At 37.8% G+C, this 25,520-nt stretch overlaps 1 protein-coding gene across 1 annotated transcript in view; it reads left to right on the top strand.

Moving 5' to 3' along the window:
* The window catches only part of SLFN12 (schlafen family member 12), a gene marked incomplete at its 3' end in the record, with an annotated part of 44,216 nt that overhangs the window by 871 nt on the left and 17,825 nt on the right, over window positions 1-25,520 (top strand). The window contains exons 2-3 of the mRNA XM_057536636.1: window positions 18,028-19,109; window positions 20,028-20,150. Of these exons, the coding sequence (XP_057392619.1) occupies window positions 18,053-19,109; window positions 20,028-20,150 (1,180 nt within the window). The remainder of the gene's footprint in view (window positions 1-18,027; window positions 19,110-20,027; window positions 20,151-25,520) is intronic.

Here is a 25,520-nt window from a genome sequence, read left to right as displayed (position 1 = left end):
TAACCTGGGGCTTCCCTGGTGGCGCAGTGGTTGAGGGTCTGCCTGCCAATGCAGGGGACACGGGTTCGAGCCCTGGTCTGGGAGGATCCCACGTGCCGCGGAGCGACTGGGCCCGTGAGCCACAACTACTGAGCCTGCGCGTCTGGAGCCTGTGCTCCTCAACGGGAGAGGCCACGATAGTGAGAGGCCCGCGCACCGCGATGAAGAGTGGCCCCTGCTTGCCGCAACTGGAGAAAGCCCTCGCGCAGAGGCGAAGACCCAACACAGCCCAAAAAAACAAACAAACAAACAAACAAATATATATATATATATATTAAAAAAAAAAAAAAAAAAGCAACTAACCTGTAAACCTAGATCCAAGGTTCCAGGTGAGGTCAATGATTTTTAGGCCCTAGGGATTTGGTAGGCTCCAGTCCCCAACATATTTTTCAAGGATTGTGTTCCAGATGTATGCCTAAAGGCAGTGGTTTTGCACCACAGAAAGTTCTACGTAGTGACAGTGTTGGACTGGTGTGGCCAGGATCTCATGCTAACCCACAAGCTCTGCGTCCTTCCTCTATAAGGTGGCTCAGCTCCAGCTCCCGTGGGTTCCAGGTTGCCCCGCAGTACGGGAAGGCATCCTCCTTAAGCACTTTGGGGGTGAGACGTGCATACTGTGGGTGAACCAGAAGGGTTCACCAGTGGTAGGGCCTCATGCAGAGGGTGTTAAGGTGGGAGGAAAGGTGAGAGGATTCTAGATACAGAAGCTACAAGAAGAATGGGAAGCAGGGACTTCTTGGCAGGGCTTGTATGACCAGAAGATAGTAGGACTGGGACTGTGTTCCTGGGCATAAGTGGAACTGATTCTCCTGCACCCGTGGGATAGAGGTGGAGAGTCTTCCCTCAGGTCAACAGGAAACATGGACCTATGTTTGAGGCAGCCCTCACGTCTAAGAAATATGAAGAAACTGGGTCTAAAGAACATTAGCTGTGCTATAATACTATGGAGAAAGCATAGGATGGCAGGCATACATATCTCCCTCTGCTTTTTTTCTTTTTCTTCTATTAATTTAATTTAATTATTTTATTTTTTAATTTTTATTTTATATTGGAGTGTAGTTGATCAACAATGTTGTGTTAGTTTCAGGTGTACAGCAAAGTGATTCACTTATACATATACATGTATCTATTCTTTTTCAAATTCTTTTCCCATTTAGGTTATTATAGAATACTGAGCAGAGTTCCCTGTGCTATACAGTAGGTCTTTGTTGGTTATCTATTTATGCAACATTAAGACTTTTATTAAGTTTTAAATACTTAAATGACTGTGCTCACCTGGCTTTATTGTTGTTTACCTATCAGGAGTGGAGACTTACTCTGTTAGTTTCTCTTTTGGGGAAATGTTTCTTCCTTCAGGGTCATGTTCGAAAGCTTTCTTCTAGGGACCCAGGCCCAGGAAGCCTATTTGAATGAATGACTAGGTCCTCATCTCTTAGAAAGGCAGCTTCCTTCTGGCTCAGCTCTGAGTTTTGGACAACCCTGGGGAAATAGTACCGCCTTCCAGTAGACTTAGAACCATAACCTTCTCCCTCCAAAAGGTACAGGGCAGAGCCCTGTAATCCTCCCTAGGATAAAGTTGCTAGGGGAAAATCTGGGCAACTCTCTTCCTCTCTCTTCCCCTCTCTCTCTCTCTCTCTCTGAGTCTGCCCTTGTGTGCCTATTCACATGTGCTTTTTCCTCCTAATAAACACCTTACTTGTTTCACTAAAAAAAAAAAAAAAAAAAAAAAAAAAAATCTGATACAATTCTTCAGGAAACCATTTGACAATATATATCTAGATCTTTAAATATTTCATCACTGGATCTAGTAATTCGACTTTTACAAACCTCTCTGTGTCTGTATATACTTTATATACTTACATAGAGTTATAGAATTTTCACTTATTTACGTACCTTAGACCAAGTATAACCTCATGTTTTAGCTTCAACCTTTATTTCCACAGATCTAGACTCTTCCTTGACTTAAAATGATTTTTCCCCTATAGGGCTCCATTCCTACTACAGAAAACAAATTGCTTCTTTTCTGTCTGCTTGCTCTGGTCTCCATTCCCCATCCTAAAAAGTCTTTACATATGTTTGAATCATATTTGTATACAGAATTGAAGTACTCTGTCAGGTGACTCCTATACTCAATGCAAATTAGGAGATGTAATTAGCCTATCCAAGCCTCAGTATAACTGATCCAAGATCCTAGTACAATTTATTGAACAATTAAAAGCAACTTCAATTCCCAGCTGTAGGGGAATAAGTAAACAATAGTATGTTAATACTATATATGAAATTATAAAGCAGTTAGTCACGTTTTTAAAAATAACTAATCATTATTTTACAAACATGATTATATATAACATATTATTACATGGAAAAGCAAGATTCAAAACTGTCAAGTTTAGTAGGGACCAGACAAAGTCTTCCATTAAAAAAAAGTATCGGGCTTCCCTGGTGGCTCAGTGGTTAAGAATCTGCCTGCCAATGCAGGGAACACGGGTTCGAGCCCTGGTCTGGGAAGATCCCACATGCCGCGGAGCAACTAAGCCCGTGAGCCACAACTACTGAGCCTGTGCGTCTGGAGCCTGTGCTCCGCAACGGGAGAGGCCGCAACAGTGAAAGGCCCGCGCACCGCGATGAGGAGTGGCCCCCGCTCGCCACAGCTGGAGAAAGCCCTCGCACAGAAACGAAGACCCAACACAGCCAAAAATAAATATAAATAAATTAAAAAAAAAAAAAAAAAAAAGTATCATGTTGAGTAAAATGTTAAAAGAATAGAAAAACAGCTTACATCTCCAACTCATATTTTGAAGCTACTATAACCTTGACACCAATATCTGTCAACAGTAATATGAGAAAGGACAATTTTGTGACAGTCTCATTCATGATCATAAATACAAAATCTTAAACAAAATATTGCAAGTCAAATTCAGTATTAAGAAATGATAACAGGAATGATGTCAGCAAAATGGTGGATAAGGAAGCTCCCACCCTTCATCTCCCTATGAAAACATAAAAAACAACCAGAAACCGGATGAACCAATTGTAAGAGGTCTAAGGCCACCAAGTGGATATATCAAGAAAACACGAGGGTTTATTCCAGGAATGCAAGGATTCTTCAATATACGCAAATCAATCAACGTGATATATCATATTAACAAATTGAAGGAGAAAAACCATATGATCATCTCAATAGACACAGAGAAAGCTGCAAAAGTTCGACAAAATTCAACACCCATTTATGATAAAAGCCCTGCAGAAAGTAGGCATAGAGGGAACTTTCCTCAACATAATAAAGGCCACATATGACAAACCCACAGCCAACATTGTCCTCAATGGTGAAAAACTGAAACCATTTCCACTAAGATCAGGAACAAGACAAGGTTGCCCACTCTCACCACTATTATTCAACATAGTTTTGGAAGTGTTAGCCACAGCAATCAGAGAAGAAAAAGAAATAAAAGGAATCCGAATCGGAAAAGAAGAAGTAAAGCTGTCACTGTTTGCAGATGACAAGATACTATACATAGAGAATCCTAAAGATGCTACCAGAAAACTACTAGAGCTAATCAATGAATTTGGTAAAGTAGCAGGATACAAAATTAATGCACAGAAATCTCTGGCATTCCTATATACTAATGATGAAAAATCTGAAAGTGAAATTAAGAAAACACTCCCATTTACCATTGCAACAAAAAGAATAAAATATCTAGGAATAAACCTACCTAAGGAGACAAAAGACCTGTATGCAGAAAATTATAGGACACTGATGAAAGAAATTAAAGATGATACAAATAGATGGAGAGATATACCATGTTCTTGGATTGGAAGAATCAACATTGTGAAAATGACTGTACTACCCAAAGCAATCTACAGATTCAGTGCAATCCCTATCAAACTACCACTGGCATTTTTCACAGAACTAGAACAAAAAATTTCACAATTTGTATGGAAACACAAAAGACCCCGAAGAGCCAAAGCAATCTTGAGAACGAAAAATGGAGCTGGAGGAATCAGGCTCCCTGACTTCAGACTATATTACAAAGCTACAGTTATCAAGACAGTTTGGTACTGGCACAAAAACAGAAATATAGATCAATGGAACAGGATAGAAAGCCCAGAGATAAACCCACACACATATGGTCACCTTATCTTTGATAAAGGAGGCAAGCATATACAGTGGAGAAAAGACAGCCTCTTCAATAAGTGGTGCTGGGAAAACTGGACAGGTACATGTAAAAGTATGAAATTAGAACACTCCCTGACACCATACACAAAAATAAACTCAAAATGGATTAAAAACCTAAGTGTAAGGCCAGACACTATCAAACTCTTAGAGGAAAACATAGGCAGAACACTCTATGACATAAATCACAGCAAGATCCTTTTTGACCCAGCTCCTAGAGAAATGGAAATAAAAACACAAATGAACAAATGGGACCTAATGAAACTTAAAAGCTTTTGCACAGCAAAGGAAACCATAAAAAAGACCAAAAGACAACCCTCAGAATGGGAGAAAATATTTGCAAATGAAGCAACTGACAAAGGATTAATCTCCAAGATTTACAAGCAGCTCATGCAGCTCAATAACAAAAAAACAAACAACCCAATCCAAAACTGGGCAGAAGACCTAAATAGACATTTCTCCAAAGAAGATATACAGATGGCCAACAGACACATGAAAGAATGCTCAACATCATTAATCATTAGAGAAATGCAAATCAAAACTACAATGAGGTATCATCTCACACTGGTCAGAATGGCCATCATCAAAAAATCTAGAAACAATAAATGCTGGAGAGGGTGTGGAGAAAAGGGAACCCTCTTGCACTGTTGGTGGGAATGTAAATTGATACAGCCACTATGGAGAACAGTATGGAGGTTCCTTAAAAAACTAAAAATAGAACTACCATACGACCCAGCAATCCCACTACTGGGCATATACCCTGAGAAAACCATAATTCAAAAAGAGTCATGTACCAAAATGTTCATTGCAGCTCTATTTACAATAGCCAGGACATGGAAGCAACCTAAGTGTCCATCATCGGATGAATGGATAAAGAAGATGTGGCACATATATACAATGGAATATTACTCAGCCATAAAAAGAAATGAAATGGAGGTATTTGTAATGAGGTGGATGGAGTTAGAGTCTGTCATACAGAGTGAAGTAAGTCAGAAAGAGAAAAACAAATACAGTATGCTAACACATATATATGGAATCTAAGGGAAAAAAAAAAAAAAGGTCATGAAGAACCTAGTGGCAAGACGGGAAAAAAGACACAGACCTACTAGAGAATGGACTTGAGGATAGGGGGAGGGGGAGGGGTGAGATGTGACAGGGTGAGAGAGTGTCATGGACATATATACACTACCAAATGTAAACTAGATAGCTAGTGGGAAGCAGCCGCATAGCACAGGGAGATCAGCTCAGTGCTTTGGGACTACCTAGAAGGATGGGATAGGGAGGGTGGGAGGGAGGGAGATGCAAGAGGGAAGAGATATGGGAACATATGTATATGTATAACTGATTCACTTTGTTATAAAGCAGAAACTAACACAGCATTGTAAAGCAATTATATTTCAGTAATGATGTTTAAAAAAAAAAGAAAAAGAAAACACGACATTTAAAACTGTAGGAAAATTTTTAAAATATTTATTTATTTACTTATTTGGCTGCACCAGATCTTAGTTGCAGCACGTGGGATCTTCAGTCTTCGTTGCAGCATGTGGGAACTTTAGTTGTGGCATGCAGGATCTTTAGTTGCAGCATGTGGGATCTAATTTCCTGACCAAGGATCGAACCCAGGCCCCCTGCACTGGGAGCATGGAGTCTTAGCCACTGGACTACCAGGGAAGTCCCTAAAACTGTAGGAAATTTCATGACGTTTTTGCTTGCCCTTGGCTCAACTTCTCCCTGGTGTGACAAGGTCTTGTTCTGGAGGGGGTAGCAACTCAGTTCCCACTTCACTCCCTTGAAATGAAGGTGCCAGAACTGGCCTTATTTGCAGTGTTCTAACCTGCCTAATGCTGCCTGAGGGATTGGTCTCTCTAGCACCTAATTCAGACTTAAGGTGGGGAAAAGTGACAGCCACTGCTCGTGAAATCTTCAAGGAGATTATAGACGTGCAGATGCATGGGACAAAAGATTACAGTTGAAGACACAGAATAACTATCTAAAGCCTGGAGGAGGAGCTGGGGTGAGATTTTGGGGAAATGAAGGCATTCAAAAGCAACTGTGTCTACGGAGAAATTGGATAAAGCTCAAGGCAAGACTTATGATCAGAAAAGACCTGAGAAGACCTTAAGCTTTCACGTGAGGCTGATTCACTATGCTCAGACCATGCTCAGCTAATCAGTGAAGGACTGCCCTGGCACAGAGCCAGTCTGCAAAGGCTGGGAGAGGTAGCTATTTTTTCAGATGCCTGATTTTCAACAAAAATTTGCAAGGCATACAAAGAAACACGAAAACATGGCCCATGCAAGATAAGAAAGCAAAATGGCAGAACTTTTCCCTGAGGAAACCCAGATGTTAGACATACTAGATGAAGGCTTTAAAACAACTGTTTTCAGTATGCTCAAAGAGCTAAAGGAAAAAATGGACAAAGAACTAAATAAATCAGGAAAACAATATATGAGCAAAATAAGAATATCAACAAAAATAATAGAAATTATAAAAAGAAGACAAATTCTGGAGCTGAGAATTACAGTAACTGAATTAAAAAAATACATAGAGGAATTCAACAGCAGATTTGAAAAGGCATAAGAAAAAAAATCAGTGAACTTTAAGACAGGACAATTGAAATTTTCCAGGTTGAAGAGCAGGAAAAAAAGAAGGAAGAAAAGCAAACAAAACTTGGGGATTTGTGGGATACTATCAGGCAGACAAATATACACATTACAGGAGTCCATAAGGAGAAGAGAGATTATTAGAAGAAATAATGACTGAAAACTTCCTAAATTTGATGAAATATGTGAATATACAGATCAAGAAGCTCAATAAACTCCCAAGTAGGATAAGCCCAAAGAGATCCACACCAAGACATGTTATAATCAAACTGTCAGAAGCCAGAGGCAAAGTGAATCTTGAAAGCAGCAAGAGAGAAGCAACTCATTATGTCACAAGTGATCTTCAATAAGATTAACAGCCAGTTTCTCAGCAGAAACCTTGGAAGCCAGAAGGCAGTGGGATGATATATATTTAAAGTGTTAAAAGAAAAAAAGACTGTCAACTGAAAATTCTATATCTGGCAAAACTGTCTTTCAAAAATAAAGGAGGAATTAAGATATTCCCCAAACAAAAGCTGAGGGAATTTATTTCCAGTAGACTTGCCATAAAGGAAATGCTGAAGGGAATTCTTCAAGTTGAAATGAAAGAACAATAGACAGTAACTCTAAAAACAGTCATCGGTAAAGGAAAATACGTGAACAAATGCCACAAAAGTATTATTGTAATTTTGGTTTGTAACTATTTTTATTTTCTACAGGATTTAAAAGAAAAATGCATAAAAATTATAAATCTAAGTTAATGGTACTTAGTATATAAAGATACAATTTGTGACATTAATAACATAAACTGAGGGAGGGATGAGTTATAAAGAAGTAGAGTTTTTCTATGTGATTGAAGTTAAATTGGTATTAATTTAAGAACATTGTCATAATTTTAAAATGTTATATGTAATTTCTTTGGTAAACACACACAAAAATCTATAGAATATACACGAAAGGAAATGAGAAGGGGACTAAAACATGTCACTACAAAAATCAATTAAATTCACCAAGATAGGGACTTCCTTGGCAGACCAGTGGTTAAGACTCCACATTTTCACTACAGAGGGCATGGGTTGATCCCTGGTTGTGGAACTAGGATCCCGCATGCTGAGTGGAGCAGCCAAAAAAAAAAAAAGAAAATTCATTGAGATAGACCGTATTCTGGGCCATAAAGCACACCTTATCAAATATAAAAGAAGAGAAATCATACAATGTCTGCTCAGATTACAATGGAATTAAACTAGAAATAAATGAAGATAACTAGGAAATCCCCAAATACATAGAATTTAAAGAATATACTTCAAAGCTACACATGAGTCAAAGAAGAAATCTCAAGAGAATTAAAAATTATTTTGAACTAAATGAAAATACAACTTATCAAAATTTGTGGGATGCAGCAAAAATAATGCTTAGAAGAAATGTAGGGCTTCCCTGGTGGCGCAGTGGTTGAGAATCTGCCTGCCAATGCAGGCGACACGGGTTCGAGCCCTGGTCTGGGAAGATCCCACATGCCGCGGAGCAACTAGGCCCGTGAGCCACGACTACTGAGCCTGCGCGTCTGGAGCCTGTGCTCCGCAACAAGAGAGGCCACGATGGTGAGAGGCCCGCGCACCGCGATGAAGAGTGGCCCCCGCTTGCCGCAACTAGAGAAAGCCCTCGCACAGAAACGAAGACCCAACACAGCCATAAATAAATAAATAAACAAAAAAAAAAAAAAAAAAAAAAGAAATGTAGAGCATTGAATGTATATATTAAATAAGAAGAAATATCTAAAATCAATAGTCTAAGTTCCCATGGAAGGAAACTAGAAAAAAAGCAGATTATATCCAAAGTAAGCAGAAGAAAAGAAATAATAAGAATTAGAACTGAAATCAGTGAAATTGAAAGCAGGAAATCAATAGAGAAAAGCAGCAAAACCAAAAGCTGGTTCTTTGAAAAGATTGATATAATTGATAAGCCTGTAGCCAGGCTAAGAAGAAAAGAGAAAGGACACAAATTACTAATATGAGAAATGAAAGAGGGGACATTGCTATAGATCCCATGGACATTAAAAGAATAATCAAGTAATATTGTAAACAAATCTGTGCCCACAAATTTAATAACGTAGATGAAATGGACCAATTCCTTGAAAGACACAATCTGTCAAAATTCACATGAAAAGAAATAGGCAATCTAAATAGGCCTATATCTATTAAATAAATTGAATCAACAATAAATAACCTTCCAAAAGAGAAAGCACCAGGCCTAGATGGGTTCATTGGTGAATTCTACCAGACATTAAGGAAGAAATTATACCAATTTTCTACAATCTCTTTCAGAGGATAGAAGCAGGGGGAATATTTCCTAATTCAGTCTCTGAAGCCAGTATTACCCTAATGCTCAAACCAGAAAACAACATTACAAGAAGACTACAGATCAATATCTCTCATGAACATAGATGCAAAAATCCTCAACAAAATATTAGAAAGTTGAATCCAACAATGTACAAAAATAATTATACATACCATGACTAAGTGGGATTAATGCCAGGTGTGCAAGGCTGGTTCAACATTTGAAAATTGATCAGTGTAATCCATTACATCAATAGGCTAACAAAGAAGAATCACATGATCATATCAATAGATGCAGGAAAAACATTTACCAAATTCCAAGACCCATTTATGATAAAAACTCTCTGCAAACTAGGAATAGAGAGGAACTTCCTCAACTCGATAAAGAACATTTACAAAAAAACCTATAGCTAACATCATACTTAATGGTGAGAAACTTGAACCTTTCCCACTAAGATTAAGTTGAGGTAAATCTATCTCTTCTCACTACTTCTTTTCAACAGTGTATTGGATGTCCTTGCTAAAATAATACAAGAAAAGAGAATAAAAGTATACAGATTGGGAAGGAAGAAATAAAACTGAATTTGTTCACAGATGACATAATCATCTATGTAGAAAATTAAAAGAATCAATAATAAAACAAAAACAAAAACTACTGGAACTATAAACAATTTTAGCAAGGTTTCAGGATACAAGGTTAATATACAAAAGCCAATCATTGTCCTGCATACCAGCAATGAACAATTGGAATTTGACATTAAAAACAGTACCATTTACAATAGCACCACCCAAAATGAAATATTTAGGTATAAATCTAAAAAAAAAGTGAAAGATATATACAAGGAAAACCACAACACTGATGAAAGAAATCAAAGTAGAGCTAAATAAATGGAGAGATATTCCATATTTGTGAATAAGCTTAATATTGTCAAGATGTCAGTTCTTCCCAACTTGATCTACAAGATTCAATGCAATCCCAATCAAAATCCCAGCAAGTTATTTTGTAGACATCAACAAATTGATTCCATAGTTTATATGGAGAGGAAAACAAAACAAGCCAAAACCTCAAATAGCCAACACAATATTGAAGGAGAAGAACAAAGTTGGAGGACTGACACTCCCCAACCTCAAGAAAGTACTTTAACTTCAATGAAGCTACAGTGATTAAGCCAGCATGGTACTGATGAAAGAATAGAAATAGATCAGTGGAACAGAATAGAGAACCCAGAAATAGACCCTCATAAATATGTCAGCTGATCTTTGACAAATGAGCAAAGGCAATACAATGGAGCAAAATAGTCTTTTCAACCAATGGTGCTGGAACTACTGGGCATCCACATGGAAAATTAAAAAAAAAAAAGGAATCTAGACACAGGACTTCTGTGGTGGCACAGTGGTTAAGAATCCGCCTGCCAATGCAGGGGACACGGGTTCCATCCCTGGTCCAGGAAGATCCCACATGCCGCAGAGCAACTAAGCCCGTGCACCACAACTACTGAGCCTGCACTCCAGAGCCTGCGAGCCACAACTACTGAGCCTGCCTGAGGCAACTACTGAGCCCACATGCCACAACTACTGAAGCCCTCGTGCTCTAGGGCCTGTGTGCTGCAACTACTGAAGCCCGTGCACCTAGAGCCCGTGCTCTGCAACAAGAGAAGCCACCACAATGAGAAGCCTGTGCACCACAACAAAGAGTAGCCCTTGCTCACCGCAATTAGAGAAAGCCCGCATGCAGCAATGAAGACCCAACGCAGCCAAAAAAAAAAAACTAGACACAGACCTTACACGTTTCACAAACATTAACTCAAAATGGATCACAGACATAAATGTAAACTTCAAAACAATAAAACTCCTAGAAAATAATGTAGGAGAAAACCTCAGTGACCTTGGGTATGGCAATGACTTTTTAGGTACAACACCAAGGGCATGGTCTATGAAATAAAGAATTGATAAACTGGACTTCATTAAAATTAAAAACTTCTGCTATGAAAAGAAAATGTCAAGAGAATGAGGCATAGACTAGGAGAAAGAGATAAAAAGAAAGACATTTGCAAAAGACATAGCTGATAACGTTTTTTTATCCAAAATATGCAAAGAACACTTAAAACTCAACAATAAGAAAACAAACAACTCTATTTTTAAACGAGCTAAAAAATCTTAACAAGCATTCACCAAAGAAGATATACAGGTGGCAAATAAGCACATGAAAAGATGATCCACACCATATGTCATCAGGGAAATGCAAATTAAAACAACAAGATTGGGCTTCCCTGGTGGTGCAGTGGTTGAGAGTCTGCCTGCTAGTGCGGGGGATGCGGGTTCGAGTCCTGGTCTGGGAGGATCCCGCATGCCGCGGAGCGGCTGGGCCCGTGTGCCACGGCTGCTGAGCCTGCGCATCTGGGGCCTGTGCTCCGCAACTAGAGAGGCTGCGGTGGTGGGGGGCCTGTGCACCGCAATGAAGGGTGGCCCCAGCTTGCTGCAACTGGAGGGGGCCCTAGCACAGAAACGAAGACCCAACATAGCAATCAATCAATCAATCAATCAATCTTTAAAAAAAAAACAAGATTCCACCACACATCTATTAGAATGGCTAAATTCCAGAACACCGACAACACCAAATGTTGGCAAGGATGTGAAGTAACAGGAATTCTTATTCATTGCTGATCGGAATGTAAAATGGCACGGCTACTTTGGAAGACAGTTTGGCAATTTCTTACAAAACTAAACATACTCTTACCATACAATCCAGCAATTTTGATCTTTGGTATTTATCCAAAGGAATTGAAATTTTATATCTTCACAAAAACCTGCGCATGGATGTTTTAGCAGCTCTATTCATAAGTGTCCAAACTGGGAAACAACCAAGATATCCTTCAGTAGGTGAATGAATAAATAAACTGTGGTGTATTCAGGCAGTGGAACATTATTCAGTGTTAAAAATAAGTGAGCTATCAAGGCATGAAAAGACACAGAGGAACCTTAAATGCATATTACCAAGTGAATGAAGCCAATTTGAAAAGACTATACACTGTATGATTCCAACTATATGACTTTCTGGGAATGGCAATACCAAGAAGACAGTAAAAAGATCAGTGGTTGTCGGGGATTTAGGGCTGCAGAGAGAAGACTAGCTGGAGCACAGAGGATTTTTAGGGCAGTGAAAATGCTCTGTATGATAGTTTAATGATGAATTCATTGTACAACCCACAGAATGGGAGAAAATATTTGCAAACAATGCAACTGACAAGGGATTAACTCCCAAAGTATACAAACAGCTTATACAACTCAATATCAAAAAAACAACCCCATCAGAAAACTGGGCAGGAGACCTAAATAGACATTTCTCCAAAGAAGACATACAGATGGCCAACAGGTATATGAAAAGATGCTCAACATCACTAATTATTAGAGAAATGCAAATCAAAACCACAATGAGGTATCACCTCACACTGGTCAGACTGGCCATCAAATGCTGGAGAGGGTGTGGAGAAAAAGGAACCCTCATACACTGTTACTGGGAGTGTAAATTGGTGCAGCAACTATGGAGAACAGTATGGAGGTTCCTTAAAAAACAAAGAATGAGGACCAGGAGAAGATGGCAGAAGAGTAAGACACGGAGATCACCTTCCTCCCCACAGATACATCAGAAAAAACAAAGAATAGTGTTACCATATGATCCAGCAATCCCACGCCTGGGCATATATCCAGAGAAAACTGTAATTCAAAAAGATACATGCACCCTAGTGTTCATAGCAACACTATTTACAATAGCCAAGACATGGAAGCAACCTAAATGTCCATCAACAGGTGAATGGATAAAGATGTGGTGTGTGTATATATATATATATATATATATATATATATATGGAATATTACTCGGCCATAAAAAGGAATGAAGTAATGCCATTTGCAGCAGCATGGATGGAACTAGAGATTATCATACTAAGTGAAGTAAGTCAGACAGATAAAGATAAATATCATATGATATCACTTATATGTGGAATATTTAAAAATGATACAAATGAACTTATTTACAAAGCAGCAATAGACTCACAGACATAGAAGACAAATTTATGGTTACCAAAGGGGAAAGGCAGGGAGAGCAATAAATTAGGAGTTTAGGATTAACGTATACATACATATACACACATAACATATATATAAAATAGATAACCAACAAGGCCTACTGTATAGCACAGGAAACTATATTCAATGTCTTGTAATAACCCATAATGAAAAAAGAATAGATTTATATATATATCTGAATCACTTTACTGTTCACCTGAAAGTAACACAGCATTGTAAATCAACTATACTTCAATTAGAAAGAAAGAAAGAGAGAAAGAAAGAAAGAAAGAAAGAAAGAAAGAAAGAAAGAAAGAAAGAAAGAAAATTGCAAAAAAAAGCAGAAGGATAACTGGATGAATGTAAGTTAAAGGATTTCATTCAATGCTTCAATAAAATAATAAAGCCACAGTATATTCTTAAAAAAAAAGAGGAAATTAGGGACAAAAGACTATAACACATGCAGAAAGCATACAACAAAATGGCGATTATAAGTCTTTCTCTATCAGTAATTACTTTCAATGTAAATAGATTACCCTATCCGATCAAAAGACATAGATGAGCAGAACAGATTTTTTAAAACCAGGATCCATCTATATGCTGTTTACAAAAGACTCACTTTAGATCTAAGGACACACATAAGTTGAAAGTGAAAGATGGAAAAAGTTGTTCCATGCAAATAGTAACCAAAAGAGAGCAGAGGTGGTTACGCTAATATCAGCTAAATGGACTTTAAGTCAAAAACAGTTATAAGAGAGAAAGAAGGACATCATATAATGATAAAAGAATCAATTAACCAAAAAGATGTAACAATTATAAACATGTATGCACCAAACATCAGAGCTTCTAAATATATATGAAGCAAACATTGATAGAATACTAGAAAGAAATAGACAGCTGTACATTAATAGTTGGAGTCTTAAATATCCCACTTTAAATAATGGATAGAACAATCAGACAGAAGATCAATAAGGAATTAGAAGATTTGAACAACACTGTAAACGAATTGGATCTAACAGACATATGCAAAACACTCCACCCAAAGATAGCAGAATATATATTCTTCTTGAGTGCACATGGAACATTCTCTGGGATAGACCACATGTTAGGTCACAAAACAAGTGTCAGCAAATTCTAAAGATCAAAATTATACAAACTATCTTTTCTGATCACAGTGTAATTAAACTAGAAATCAAGAACAGAAGGAAAACTAGAAAAATTACAAATATGTAGAAATTAAATAGCACATTTTTGAACAATAAATGGGTTAAAGAAGAAATCACAAGGGAAATTGAAAAATATCTTGAGACAAATGAAAATAAATACACAACATAATAAAACTTAAGGAATGCAGCAAAGGCAGTACTATAGTTTATAGTGGCAAATGCCTACATTAAAAAAGAAAAAAGATCTCAAATCAACAGCATAATTTTATACCTTAAACTAGAAAAAGAAGAACAAACAAAACTCAGTGTTAGCAAAAGAAAGGAGATAATAAAGATGAGAGCAGAAGAAATGAAATAGAGAATAGAAAAACAATAGGAAAAAAAACAATGAAACAGGTTTTTTTCTTTAAAGCTTTTTAAAAAAATTTATTTATTTTATTTTATTTATTTTTTGGCTGTGTTGGATCTTTGTTGCTGTATGTGGGCTTTCTCTAGTTGTGGCGAGCAGGAGCTACTCTTCGTTGCGGTGTGCAGGCTTCTTATTGTGCGGAGCACGGCCTCTAGGCATGTGGGCTTCAGTAGTTGTGGCTCGCGGGCTCAGTCGTTGTGGCTCGCGGGCTCTAGAGCACAGGCTCAGTAGTTGTGGCACACGGGCTTAGTTGCTCCGTGGCATGTGGGATCTTCCAGGACTGGGGCTCAAACCCGTGTCCCCTGAATTGGCAGGTGGATTCTTAACCAATGTGCCACCAGGGAAGCCCAAACTGAGTTTTTTTAATCAACAAAATTGACAAACCTTTACCTATATTGATGAAGAAAAGAAAACCCCTCAAATAACTAAAATAAAAAATGAAAGAACGGACATTAATACCAATTTTACAGAAATAAAAGGGATTATAAGAGAGTACTATGAACAAATGTACACTAGCAAATTGGATAACCGAGAGGAAATGGACAAATTCCTAGAAACACACCTACCAAGAGTGAATTAGGAAGAAATGGAAAACCTGAATCAACCTATAACTAGTAAGAAGATTGAATCAGTAACCAAAAACCTTCCAAAAAAGAAAATCCCTGGACCAGATGGCTTCACTGGTGAATTCTACCTGGGCAAATAATTTTTTGTGGGGCCTCTGTCAATAAAAATAATTTAAGTCAACTAAAATCAGAACGTCAGCACCATTCTGGCAATCCAGTCTCAATCCTGCGAAAGAAATAGTTTCAGCCAGTGAGGTGATCCACTTACCAGGTGTCTTAGTTTGTTCATGCTGCTATAACAAAATATCATAGACTGCGTGGCTTATAAGCAACAGAGTTTATTTCTTACAGTTATGGAAGCTGGGAAGTCCAGATTAAGGTGCAGCAGATTTGGTGTGTGGTGAGGACCACTTCTTGTTTCATAGATGACTGTCTTTTCTCTGTCCTCACAAGGTGGAAGGGGCCAGGCAGCTCTCTGGGGAATCTTTTATAAGGATACTTATCCTATTTGTGAGGGTTCCACCGTTGTGACCTAATCACATCCCAAAGGCCCTATCTCCGAACACCATCACACTGGGGATTAGGTTTCAACATGTTAATTTTGGGGGCACATAAACATTCAACTTATAGCACGAGGCTGTTCTCCAGAACCAGGATCCAGCCATGAGATCCCAGGACAACACGTTGGTATGAGTCCCAGGGCTCCTTGGGTAAAGGGCCATTGAGCACTGAAAAGGGAAGAAATGGGGACCTGGACCCATAGAGTGTTGTCCAGGCTTGGGCACCTTTCCAGGATGACACTGCTGGCCCTGGCTGGTCCCAGGCACTGGAAGGGCTCAGAAAATTTCATGGAAGACATTCCAGAGCAGGAAGAGTGCTCTGCACCCGCCGAGGTTCAGAGTCCATGGCAGGAACGAGGCCCCAGGCCTTTCCTCCTTGTGTCCTAAACGATTAGGGGCCCCCACCAGATTTCCTGTAGTTTGAAAACAACCACTCTAAACACTTCAGTACTCTGTTTCTAAAGATTTCTCTAGATCTATGGTGAGATTAGGGCCCAGCATGAATACAAAGTTCTGTGGGAGCCCTGAGAAGAGGATAGATATGGGACTTCCAGAAAGGATGAGAGGAGTTTTCAGGTGACAAAAGTGGAAGAGGGCAAAGGCACAGAGGCCCCAAGTTTCACAGGGGGGGTGGTGACTACTCTGGGGCATTTGGAGTGGTGACATTTATTGAACACTTAGTCTAGGCCCTGTAATTTGCTAAGTGTTCTGTGGAATATATTGTTGCTTTTTTCCCTCTGTATGGAATGGTCATGATCGACAAAGGAATTCTCTTGGTTTAACCCCAACTGTCCAAATCATCTGGAGCCCCAAAGTTACTGTTGCTGTCTTAGTCAGCTCTGGCTGCTATTATAAAAATATCATAGACTGGCTGGCTTATAAACAACAGAAACTTATTTCTCACGGTTCTGGAGGCTGGGCAGTCCAAGATCAAGGTGCCAGTGTGGTCAGGTTCTAATGAGGGTCCTCTCCTGGTTGTAGACTTTTCATTGTATCTTCACATAGTAGAGAGCAGAGAAGGAAGGCAACCTCTCTTGAGGTTCTTACAAGGGCATTAATCTTACTGATGAGTTGCTCGGCCCTTATGACCTCATCTGATCCTAATTACCCCCCAAAGGCCCCACTTCCTCATACCATCATGTCGTAGGGGAGGGTTTCAACATATGAATTTTGAAGGGACACAAACATTCAATCCATACAGTTGTTTACATATGATCAGAAGTTTATAGAGACTGAGGTGTATCCACAGCCTACAGCTGAGTCTCTGCAGGATACTGGTCCAGCAGTGGACAGGAGTATTCTGACCCTCTTTGTATCCTTTCCCAGTGTAGTGATCACTACCTGTGATGAACTCGTCTCTCAGCTGTCTCTAGGCCATCTATTACAAAGCCGTAATCCCAGTAGACCTTAAAGGGACAGGGTTAATGGATTTGGGATACTTATACTTAAAGCAGATGTTTTTGTATATAAGAATTTTACCTCATTGAAAATATATGGATATCTGATAGAAAAAGGGTACAGTGACTTGGCCCACCTTGCTTAAGATCAATGGCCAAAATTTATGAATCTAACTCATCCTTGCAGGAAGGAAAAATTATTAAAATGGCATATTGCTAGATGTCTTTAGACTCCAACTGAGAGTTTTCCCAAGGGATTCCCCAATAAAAGAAGATAATTAAGATAAAGTTGAAATTATTAAAAAAAATAAAAGTATATGTAATATATAAAACTAAAATTTGGTTCACTGAGATCAGAAACATAGATAGGCTCCCCTCAGGGGCTTATTTAAGAAAAGAAGAGAGAAACAAGTTTTATAATATTAGGGATTAGAAAGGAGATATAAACACAGATAAAAATTAGATTAAAACAATTAGAAGAGGATCATATAAAACTATGGCAAAAAATTGGAAAATTTTACAGGAGTAGAAATTATTATCATCTTACCATCATTATCATTATCATCAGTTCAAAATATGTCCCCAAAACCTATTTTATATCTGTATCCTTATCATGGCATCCAGTGGAATATAGGATAAAACAAAATAAAGAATTTTGCTGGGTTTGCCTCACAATACACAATTTGCTATCTCTTTTGCTCAGGTCCTATTTTAAATGGCTCTGTCTGTTTTACAGAAAAGAATTTCTGCTCGGAAATTGAATGGCTTCTAGGAAAATGACCGTCCGTGTTGTTTTGGACACTAACTATGCTGAGCTGGTTCTAGATGTGGGAAAAGTCACTTTCGGGGAGAAGAATAGAAAAAAAATGAAAGATTGTCAACTGAGAAGAAAGCAGAATGAAAACGTCTCACAATCTGTGGTTGCTTTGCTGAATTCTGGAGGGGGCGTGTGCAGGGCTGAAATTGAGAATGAAAACTATAGTTATGAAAAAGATGGAATAGGATTAGATTTGGAAAATTCTTTTGCCAATATTGTTTCGTTTGTTTCTAAATACTTAGACTTTATGCAGCAAGGTAAATATTTTCTGATTTTTGTCAAATCGTGGAGCTCAGAAACCTCTGGGTTGAGGATTGCCACCTTGAGCTCCAATTTGTACAAAAGAGATATAACCTCTGTAAAAGTAATGAATGCTACCGCTGCACTGGAATTCCTCAAAGACAGGTTAGAAACTGGAGAGGGATTTTCTTTAATACCTAAATCACCTCCAAAGAGGTACCATTTTGATGTACAAGAAGAAAGTAGCATGAAGGCCTTGGCTGCTGACTTTTTTAATAGGATGCAACTCAGGTACGGAGAAAAACTCACCTTTACTGAATCCACACATGTTGAAATGAAAGACTACTCAACAGAAAAGCTGTTACAACGCATTAAAGAGATTCTCCCTCAATACGTTTCTGCATTTGCAAATACTCATGGGGGCTATTTGTTTATTGGTTTAAGTGAAGAAAAACAAGAAGTAACTGGCTTTAAAGCAGAGAAGAGTGACCTTGACAAGATAGAAAAAGAAATAGAACAATGCATTAGCAAGTTTCCTGTCTATCATTTCTGTATAGAGAAGAAGAAGATAAATTATTCATGCAAATTCCTTGAAGTATATGATGAAGGAAGTCTTTGTGGATATGTCTGTGCGCTCAAAATAGAGCTATTCTGTTGTGCGGTGTTTGCCAAAAAGCCGAATTCCTGGCATGTGAAAGATAATCAAGTGATGCAGCTGACCGTGGAGGAATGGGGCCAATTAATGCTGGATCCTGAACCAAGTGAGGAAGGGGGATTAGAAATAAGGGTATATTTGGCTGGGGTGGCAAGGCTTTTTTTTTCTCTTGGATTTGGGGCAACATCAATAGTCCTCAAATTTCAACACCTAATTTACTAATCTCTGGTGGTTACACTCATAGTTCACTCTCTCTACCCACTTAGAAGGTAACTATTCCATACAGAAAGCACACTACCTCCTCTCTGTAGCACTGCCTGGTATAAAGATCCAATTAACACTGTTTTTCTTCCCTGTCACTTCTACTCACTTTCAAGGAGAGCCTGTGAATTCCTTCTCCCTTTTCCTTCTGAGCTCGGTTTCAGTAACTGACCACTTCTCTCTCTCAGGAACACTTGCCTCTTTTATTTACTTGCTCCTTCATCTTTCTTTACACCTTTCCATTTATTTCCCTTAGAACCTCTTCCCTCTTCCTCTGCTGTCTCTTCCGTTTGTGAATCAACGTGTAACCCTAAATTGGACTGATAAGAAAAGGATAGTGTTGGTATTTCATCTGATTTTTGGAAAAGAAAAGCCTCCAATGAAATTAGACCAGCACTAGCAACTTAAAAATCTCTGAAAATGCAAGCTTCTTCCTTAGAATCTGCACAAAATTCAGCTCTCCTTCACTAGCCATCATGTCTTCTAATTTTAATTGCTTTTAAAATGAACCCAATTATATGGTGATGTATTCAATTACTATTAATGCATTTTCCTATTAGTATTCAATATAGTGTGTTTCAGCAGCCTCAAGGAATAAATTTATAACTTACGTTTGACTTGGGAATCTAACCACGATATCTAACAATATTTCTATTGGAAAAATGGGGTCATTTCTAAGCAGACTTTTGATATACTAAGCATTTTGTTGATATACTAAGCATTTAGTTGTGACAAATTGAGAAAGTGATTTTTGTTTTTTAAGATTTTTCCAGGTTATTTGAAGAGATGAACCTTCAACAAAGTATGTTATCACCTATACCCCTAGATTGGCCTCGGTATAAATATAAGAATTTGGAAAGTCAGGAGCAGAGATATCACCTTACAGGTAATTTAATTCTGGTTTCTTTGGACTTGGTGTGTGTGTTTTCAAACCTTCTCTTCACATCAGTTCTATCTTGAAACTTATCATCAAAGTATATTCTGGCATTCAGGGGAATGCTTTGGTGTTTTTATCATTGAACATGTCAAAATCCAGTTTTTCAGGTTTTGATTAGACTTTTCTTGGTGTAATAGGAACTCCTTTAATTGGAAGTAAGAGAACCCCAACTCAATTTAGTTTAAACAAAAAGGAAGTACATCATGTTGCTGGGAAATCTAGATTGAGACCCAGCTTCATACATTCAGTTACTGAAGAAAGGCCACCAGTACTCAGAATCTCTGATTTATCTGTTTTCGTTATTACTGTTTATGGACAACATGTCATTTTCTGCCATATAAACAGCGTTACCTTGAATATACTTCTTCAGTCTTCTGGTGCATAGTTGCAAGAGTTTCTCCTGGGTCCACACCTAGGAGTAGAATTGCTAGGTCAGGAAGTATGTGAATATTCAAGCAATAAGATAATGCCAGATTGTTTTCTGAAGTAAATGAGTCACTTTACTCCCAACAACAATATGTTACAAATGCCACGTCTTCTCCAGTTGTCAAACTTCTCTTCATCTTTCTTCTCATCCTCCTTCTTCCTTCACTCAAATAGGTGTAAAATAGTATCTCTCTGTGTCTACATTTTCCTGATTATTAATTTGGTTGAGCATATCTTCATATACTTCCTGGCCATATGTATTTTATCACCTATGAAAGGCCTATTCTGTCTTTTGCCCATTTTTCTATTAGGCTTTTGTCTTTTTCTTACTGATGTGTAGGAGATTCTAGAATCCAAATCCTCTTTTGGTCATAGGTATTACACATTACAGAGATCTTCTCCAAGTTTGTGGCTTTAGTTTTCTCTTTTCTTAAGGCATATTATGGTAATTAGTAGTTTGATATTTTAATATAGTCAAAGTTACCGTATTTTAATTTTCTGGTTTAATGCTCTTTGTGCCTTGTGTAAGAGATCATTCTCTACCTTAAGGTTAGAAAGATATTTCCCTTCATTTTCTTCTAAAAGTTTTAGGGTTTTGCACTTGACGTTTAACATTTAAATCCTTGATCCATCTCAGTGGTGATGCAAGAGTACTATTTCATTTTGTTCCTTATGGATGGCCACATTACCCAGCTCCAATTACTGAATAGTTCCCACTTTCACCCACTGATCTGCTATGCCACCTCCAGCATATTACTAAGTATACGTATAGCCATATTTCTAGAATCCCTATTATGTTCTCTTGGTCAATTTGTCTGTCCCTACATCCACTATACTGTCCTAATATTGTAATATTATATTAAGTACTTGGCAGGGTAAGCTGCCTTACTTTTATTCTTTTTCTTTGAGACTGTCTTGGTGATTTTAAATCATTTAATATATTATACAAATTTTAGAATCTGCTTAAGTGCCACAAAAAACCCTTTAAGGATTTTGATTGCAGTTACATTGAATAGGTAGATTTGTGACATATTTACATCAATTGCTCTTTGTACAGTTGAACATAGGAAATCTCTCCATTTGTTTGTATCTTCTTTAATGTCTTTAAAGTTTTATAAGTTTCTGTGTATAAGTTTTGTACTTTTTTTGTTACGTTTATTACTAGGTTTTTTTAAATTTTTATTTTATTTTATTTATTTTATTTTTGGCTGTGTTGGGTCTTCGTTGTTGTGCGCGGGCTTTCTCTAGTTGCAGCAAGTGTGGGCTACTCTTTGTCGCAGTACATGGGCTTCTCATTGCGGTGGCTTCTCTTGTTGCACAGCATGGGTTCTAGGCGCGCAGGCTTCAGTAGTTGTGGCACGCTGGCTCTGTATTTGTGGCTCGTGGGCTCTAGAGCGCAGGCTCAGTAGTTGTGGCACACGGGCTTAGTTGTTCCATGGCATGTGGGATCTTCCTGGACCAGGGGTCAAACCTGTATCCCCTGCATTGGCAGGCAGATTCTTAATCACTTTGCCACCAGGGAAGCCCTATTACTAGGCTTTTAAAAATTTTTTGTTGCTGTAATTGTAATTGATGTCTTTTTTTTTTTCTTTTTCGGCTGCGCTGTGCAGCTTGCGGGATCTTAGTTCCCTGACCTGGGATTGAACCTGCGCCCTCGGCAGTGAAAGTGCGGAGTCCTACCCACTGGACTGCCAGAGAATTCCCGATGTTTTTCTTTAAAAGTTACATTTTCTTATTGTTTGTTGCTGGTGTGTAGAAATGCAATCAATTTTATATATTGAGTTCATGCTACCTTGTTAAAATTTATTTTAAATAATTTGTCCATAGATTCTTTTTATGTTCTTTATAAACAATTATACTGATTATGTTTTCCTAATGCTTTTAATTTTTTTACTTTATCCTTTTTTTTTTTTTTGTATCCCTAGTACTCATTTATCTTATAGCTAGAAATTTGTTCCTTTTGACTGCCTTTATCCAATTCCTCCTCCCCTTACCCCCTGCCTCTGGTAACCACAAATCTGACCTCTTTTTCTATGAGTTTGTTTGTTGTTTTTGAACTATAATTGACCTACAACACTATGCTAGCTCCTGTTATACAACATAGTGATTCGATATTTCTATACATTTCAAAATGATCACCAAGGTAAGTCTAGTTATGATCTGTTACCATACAAGGATATTACATAGTTACTGACTGTATTCCCCCACACTGTACATTTCATACCCATGACTCATTTATTTTGCAACTGGAAGTTTATACCTCTTCATCTCCTTCACCTATTTATTTCCTCCCCCCAAACCCCTCTTCTCTGGCAACCATCTGTTTGTTCTCTGTTTCTATAACTCTGTTTCTGTTTTGTTATGTTTGTTAGTTTGTTGCTTCCATATCTTAGCTACTGTAAATAGTGCTGCAGTGACCATAGGGGTACATATATCTTTTCTAATAGTATTTTCATTTTCTTTGGCTAAATACCCAGAAGTGGAATTGCTGGATTGTATGGTAGTTCTATTGTTGGTTTTTTGAGGAATTTCCATGCTGTTTTCCATAGTGGCTACACCAATTTACATTCCATGAGGGTCCCCTTTTCTCCACATTCTCACCAACACTTGTTGTTTCTTGTCTTTTTGATACCAGCCATTTTTAAAAATTGAAGTATAGTTGATTTACAGTATTACTAAGCCCCAGGTGTACAACATAATGACTCACAATATTTAAAGGGTATACTGCATTTATAGTTATTACAAATATTGGCTATATTCCCCATGCTGTACAATGTATCTTTGTAGCTTATTTATTTGATACATAGTAGTTTGTGCCTCTTAATTTGTGCTTTACACAAATTTTTATATGTTGAAATTTAATTATTCAGCTTGAAAGATTTTCTAATTTTCCGTATGAATTCCTCTTTGATGCATAGATTATTTTACTGTTAAATTTCAAATACTTGGACCTTTTATAGACATCTTATAGTTGTTGATTTCTAATTTAATTCCATGGTGATCAGAGAATATACTCTGTAAGATTTCAATCTTTGAAATTTATTGAAGCTTATTTTGGTTTATTTATGGTTTATTTTGGTAGATTTTCCAAGTGCACTAGTAAAGAATATATGTTCCACAGTTGTTGAGTATGTTTTTCTATAAATGTCAAGTCAGGTTGATTCATAGTGTCATTCGCATCTTCTATAAACTCATTTTTTGTTTCATTCTTCTTTCAATTTGAAAGAGAGGTATTTATAATCGCCAACTACAATAGTGCATTTGTCCATTTATCTTTTTTTTTTAATTTTATTTATTTATTTATTTATTTATTGGCTGTGTTGGGTCTTCGTTGCTGTGCGTGAGCATTCTCTAGTTGCGGCGAGCGAGGGCTACTCTTCGTTGCGGTGCATAGGTTTCTCATTGCAGTGGCTTCTCTTGTGGTGGAGCACGGGCTCTAGGCGTGCGGGCTTCAGTAGTTGTGGCACATGGACTCAGTAGTTGTGGCTTGCGGGCTCAAGAACGCAGGCTCAATAGTTTTGGCCCATGGGCTTAGTTGCTCCATGGCATGTGGGATCTTCCCAAACCAGGGCTTGAACCCGTGTCCCCTGCATTGGCAGGCGGATTCCTAACCACTGCACCACCAGGGAAGCCCTATTTATCTTTTTAATGCTGTCATTTTTTTGCTTCAAGTACTTTGGAGTTCTTATTAAGCTCATACTCATTTATAATTTTCCTGATGTCTTAACCCTTTTATAATTTTGAAAGTTTCTTCATTTCCACAGTATCTCTTGAGTAGAAATCTATATTGTCTGGAATTAATATAGCTGCTCCAGTTTTCTTATAATTAGAAGCTGCATGGTATATATTTTTTCATTCTTTTACTTTCAACCTATTTATGTCTTTGTATCTAAAATGTGTGTCTTGTAGACAGTGTACTGTTGGGCTTGCTTTTATTTTCATTCCAATAATTTTTTCTTAATTTTTTCAGATTTCAGCTTGCTGCCTTTTTTCCTTCAGGATATTCCCTGTGCATGTGTAGTTTAGTCCACAGCCAAGGATCTGTGTGGACTTTATATGCAGATTTTGGGACTCACTCCCATTGCATCTCCTTCCCTTCTAGTATTTCTTCTCTAACTTTCTGACTGCTCTACCAGCCTTGAATTTTGTCCTCTGACAGCTCAGATAATAAGACTCTTTCTGCTTTCTAAGCAGTGCAAATACTAGACAGTGTTCCTCGGAAAAATGCTGCAAACTCAAAAATCTCTCTGGTTGCAATTGTCTTTCAAGGGTAGACTGCTCTTCTATTTATATCTCCTGCTTTGGTTACTTTTCAGTGCCTTCAAATACTTAATTTTTAATATTTTGTTCAGATTTTACACTTTGTATCTGTGAGAGGGTTAGTCTGACTAAGCTACTCTACCATTGCTTAGAGACAAAAACCTCTCATCTGTTTTTTTTTCTTTTTGCCTTGTTTTGGATTAAGTATTTTATTTTATTTTCCTGTTCTTCTCTTCTCTCAGCTTTTAATTACAAATTATTCTATTATTCCTTGACGTGGTTCACCTAGAAATTACAGCGTGCATCTTTATTTTGCTAGTTTTACTTCTTCCCAAGTTTTTAGCTCTGTATGAATCCTTTTATTGTTTTAAAACTGTCAGTAATACTTCTTATTTGCCCAACATTTACTCTTTCCAGGAAAATGTATTAATTCCTGAAGTTTAATGCTTTCATTTGGGATAATTTTCCTTTAAGAAGAAGAACTCTGTTTGATGTTATTTGTAGTGTAGATCTTCTGACAATAAGTTATCTCTTTCTCTCTCTTTCCCCCCACCCATCTGAAAATGTTTTATTTTTGCTTTTTGTTGGATATTTGTGGTACATGTTGAATTCTAGGTTTGCAGACCTTTTCTT

The sequence above is a fragment of the Balaenoptera acutorostrata genome, chromosome 20 (assembly GCF_949987535.1).
Source record: "Balaenoptera acutorostrata chromosome 20, mBalAcu1.1, whole genome shotgun sequence".
Classification (NCBI taxonomy): Eukaryota; Metazoa; Chordata; class Mammalia; order Artiodactyla; family Balaenopteridae; genus Balaenoptera; species Balaenoptera acutorostrata.
The sequence above is the reverse complement of the archived record's forward strand: the minus strand, read 5'-3'. Positions and strand labels throughout refer to the sequence as shown.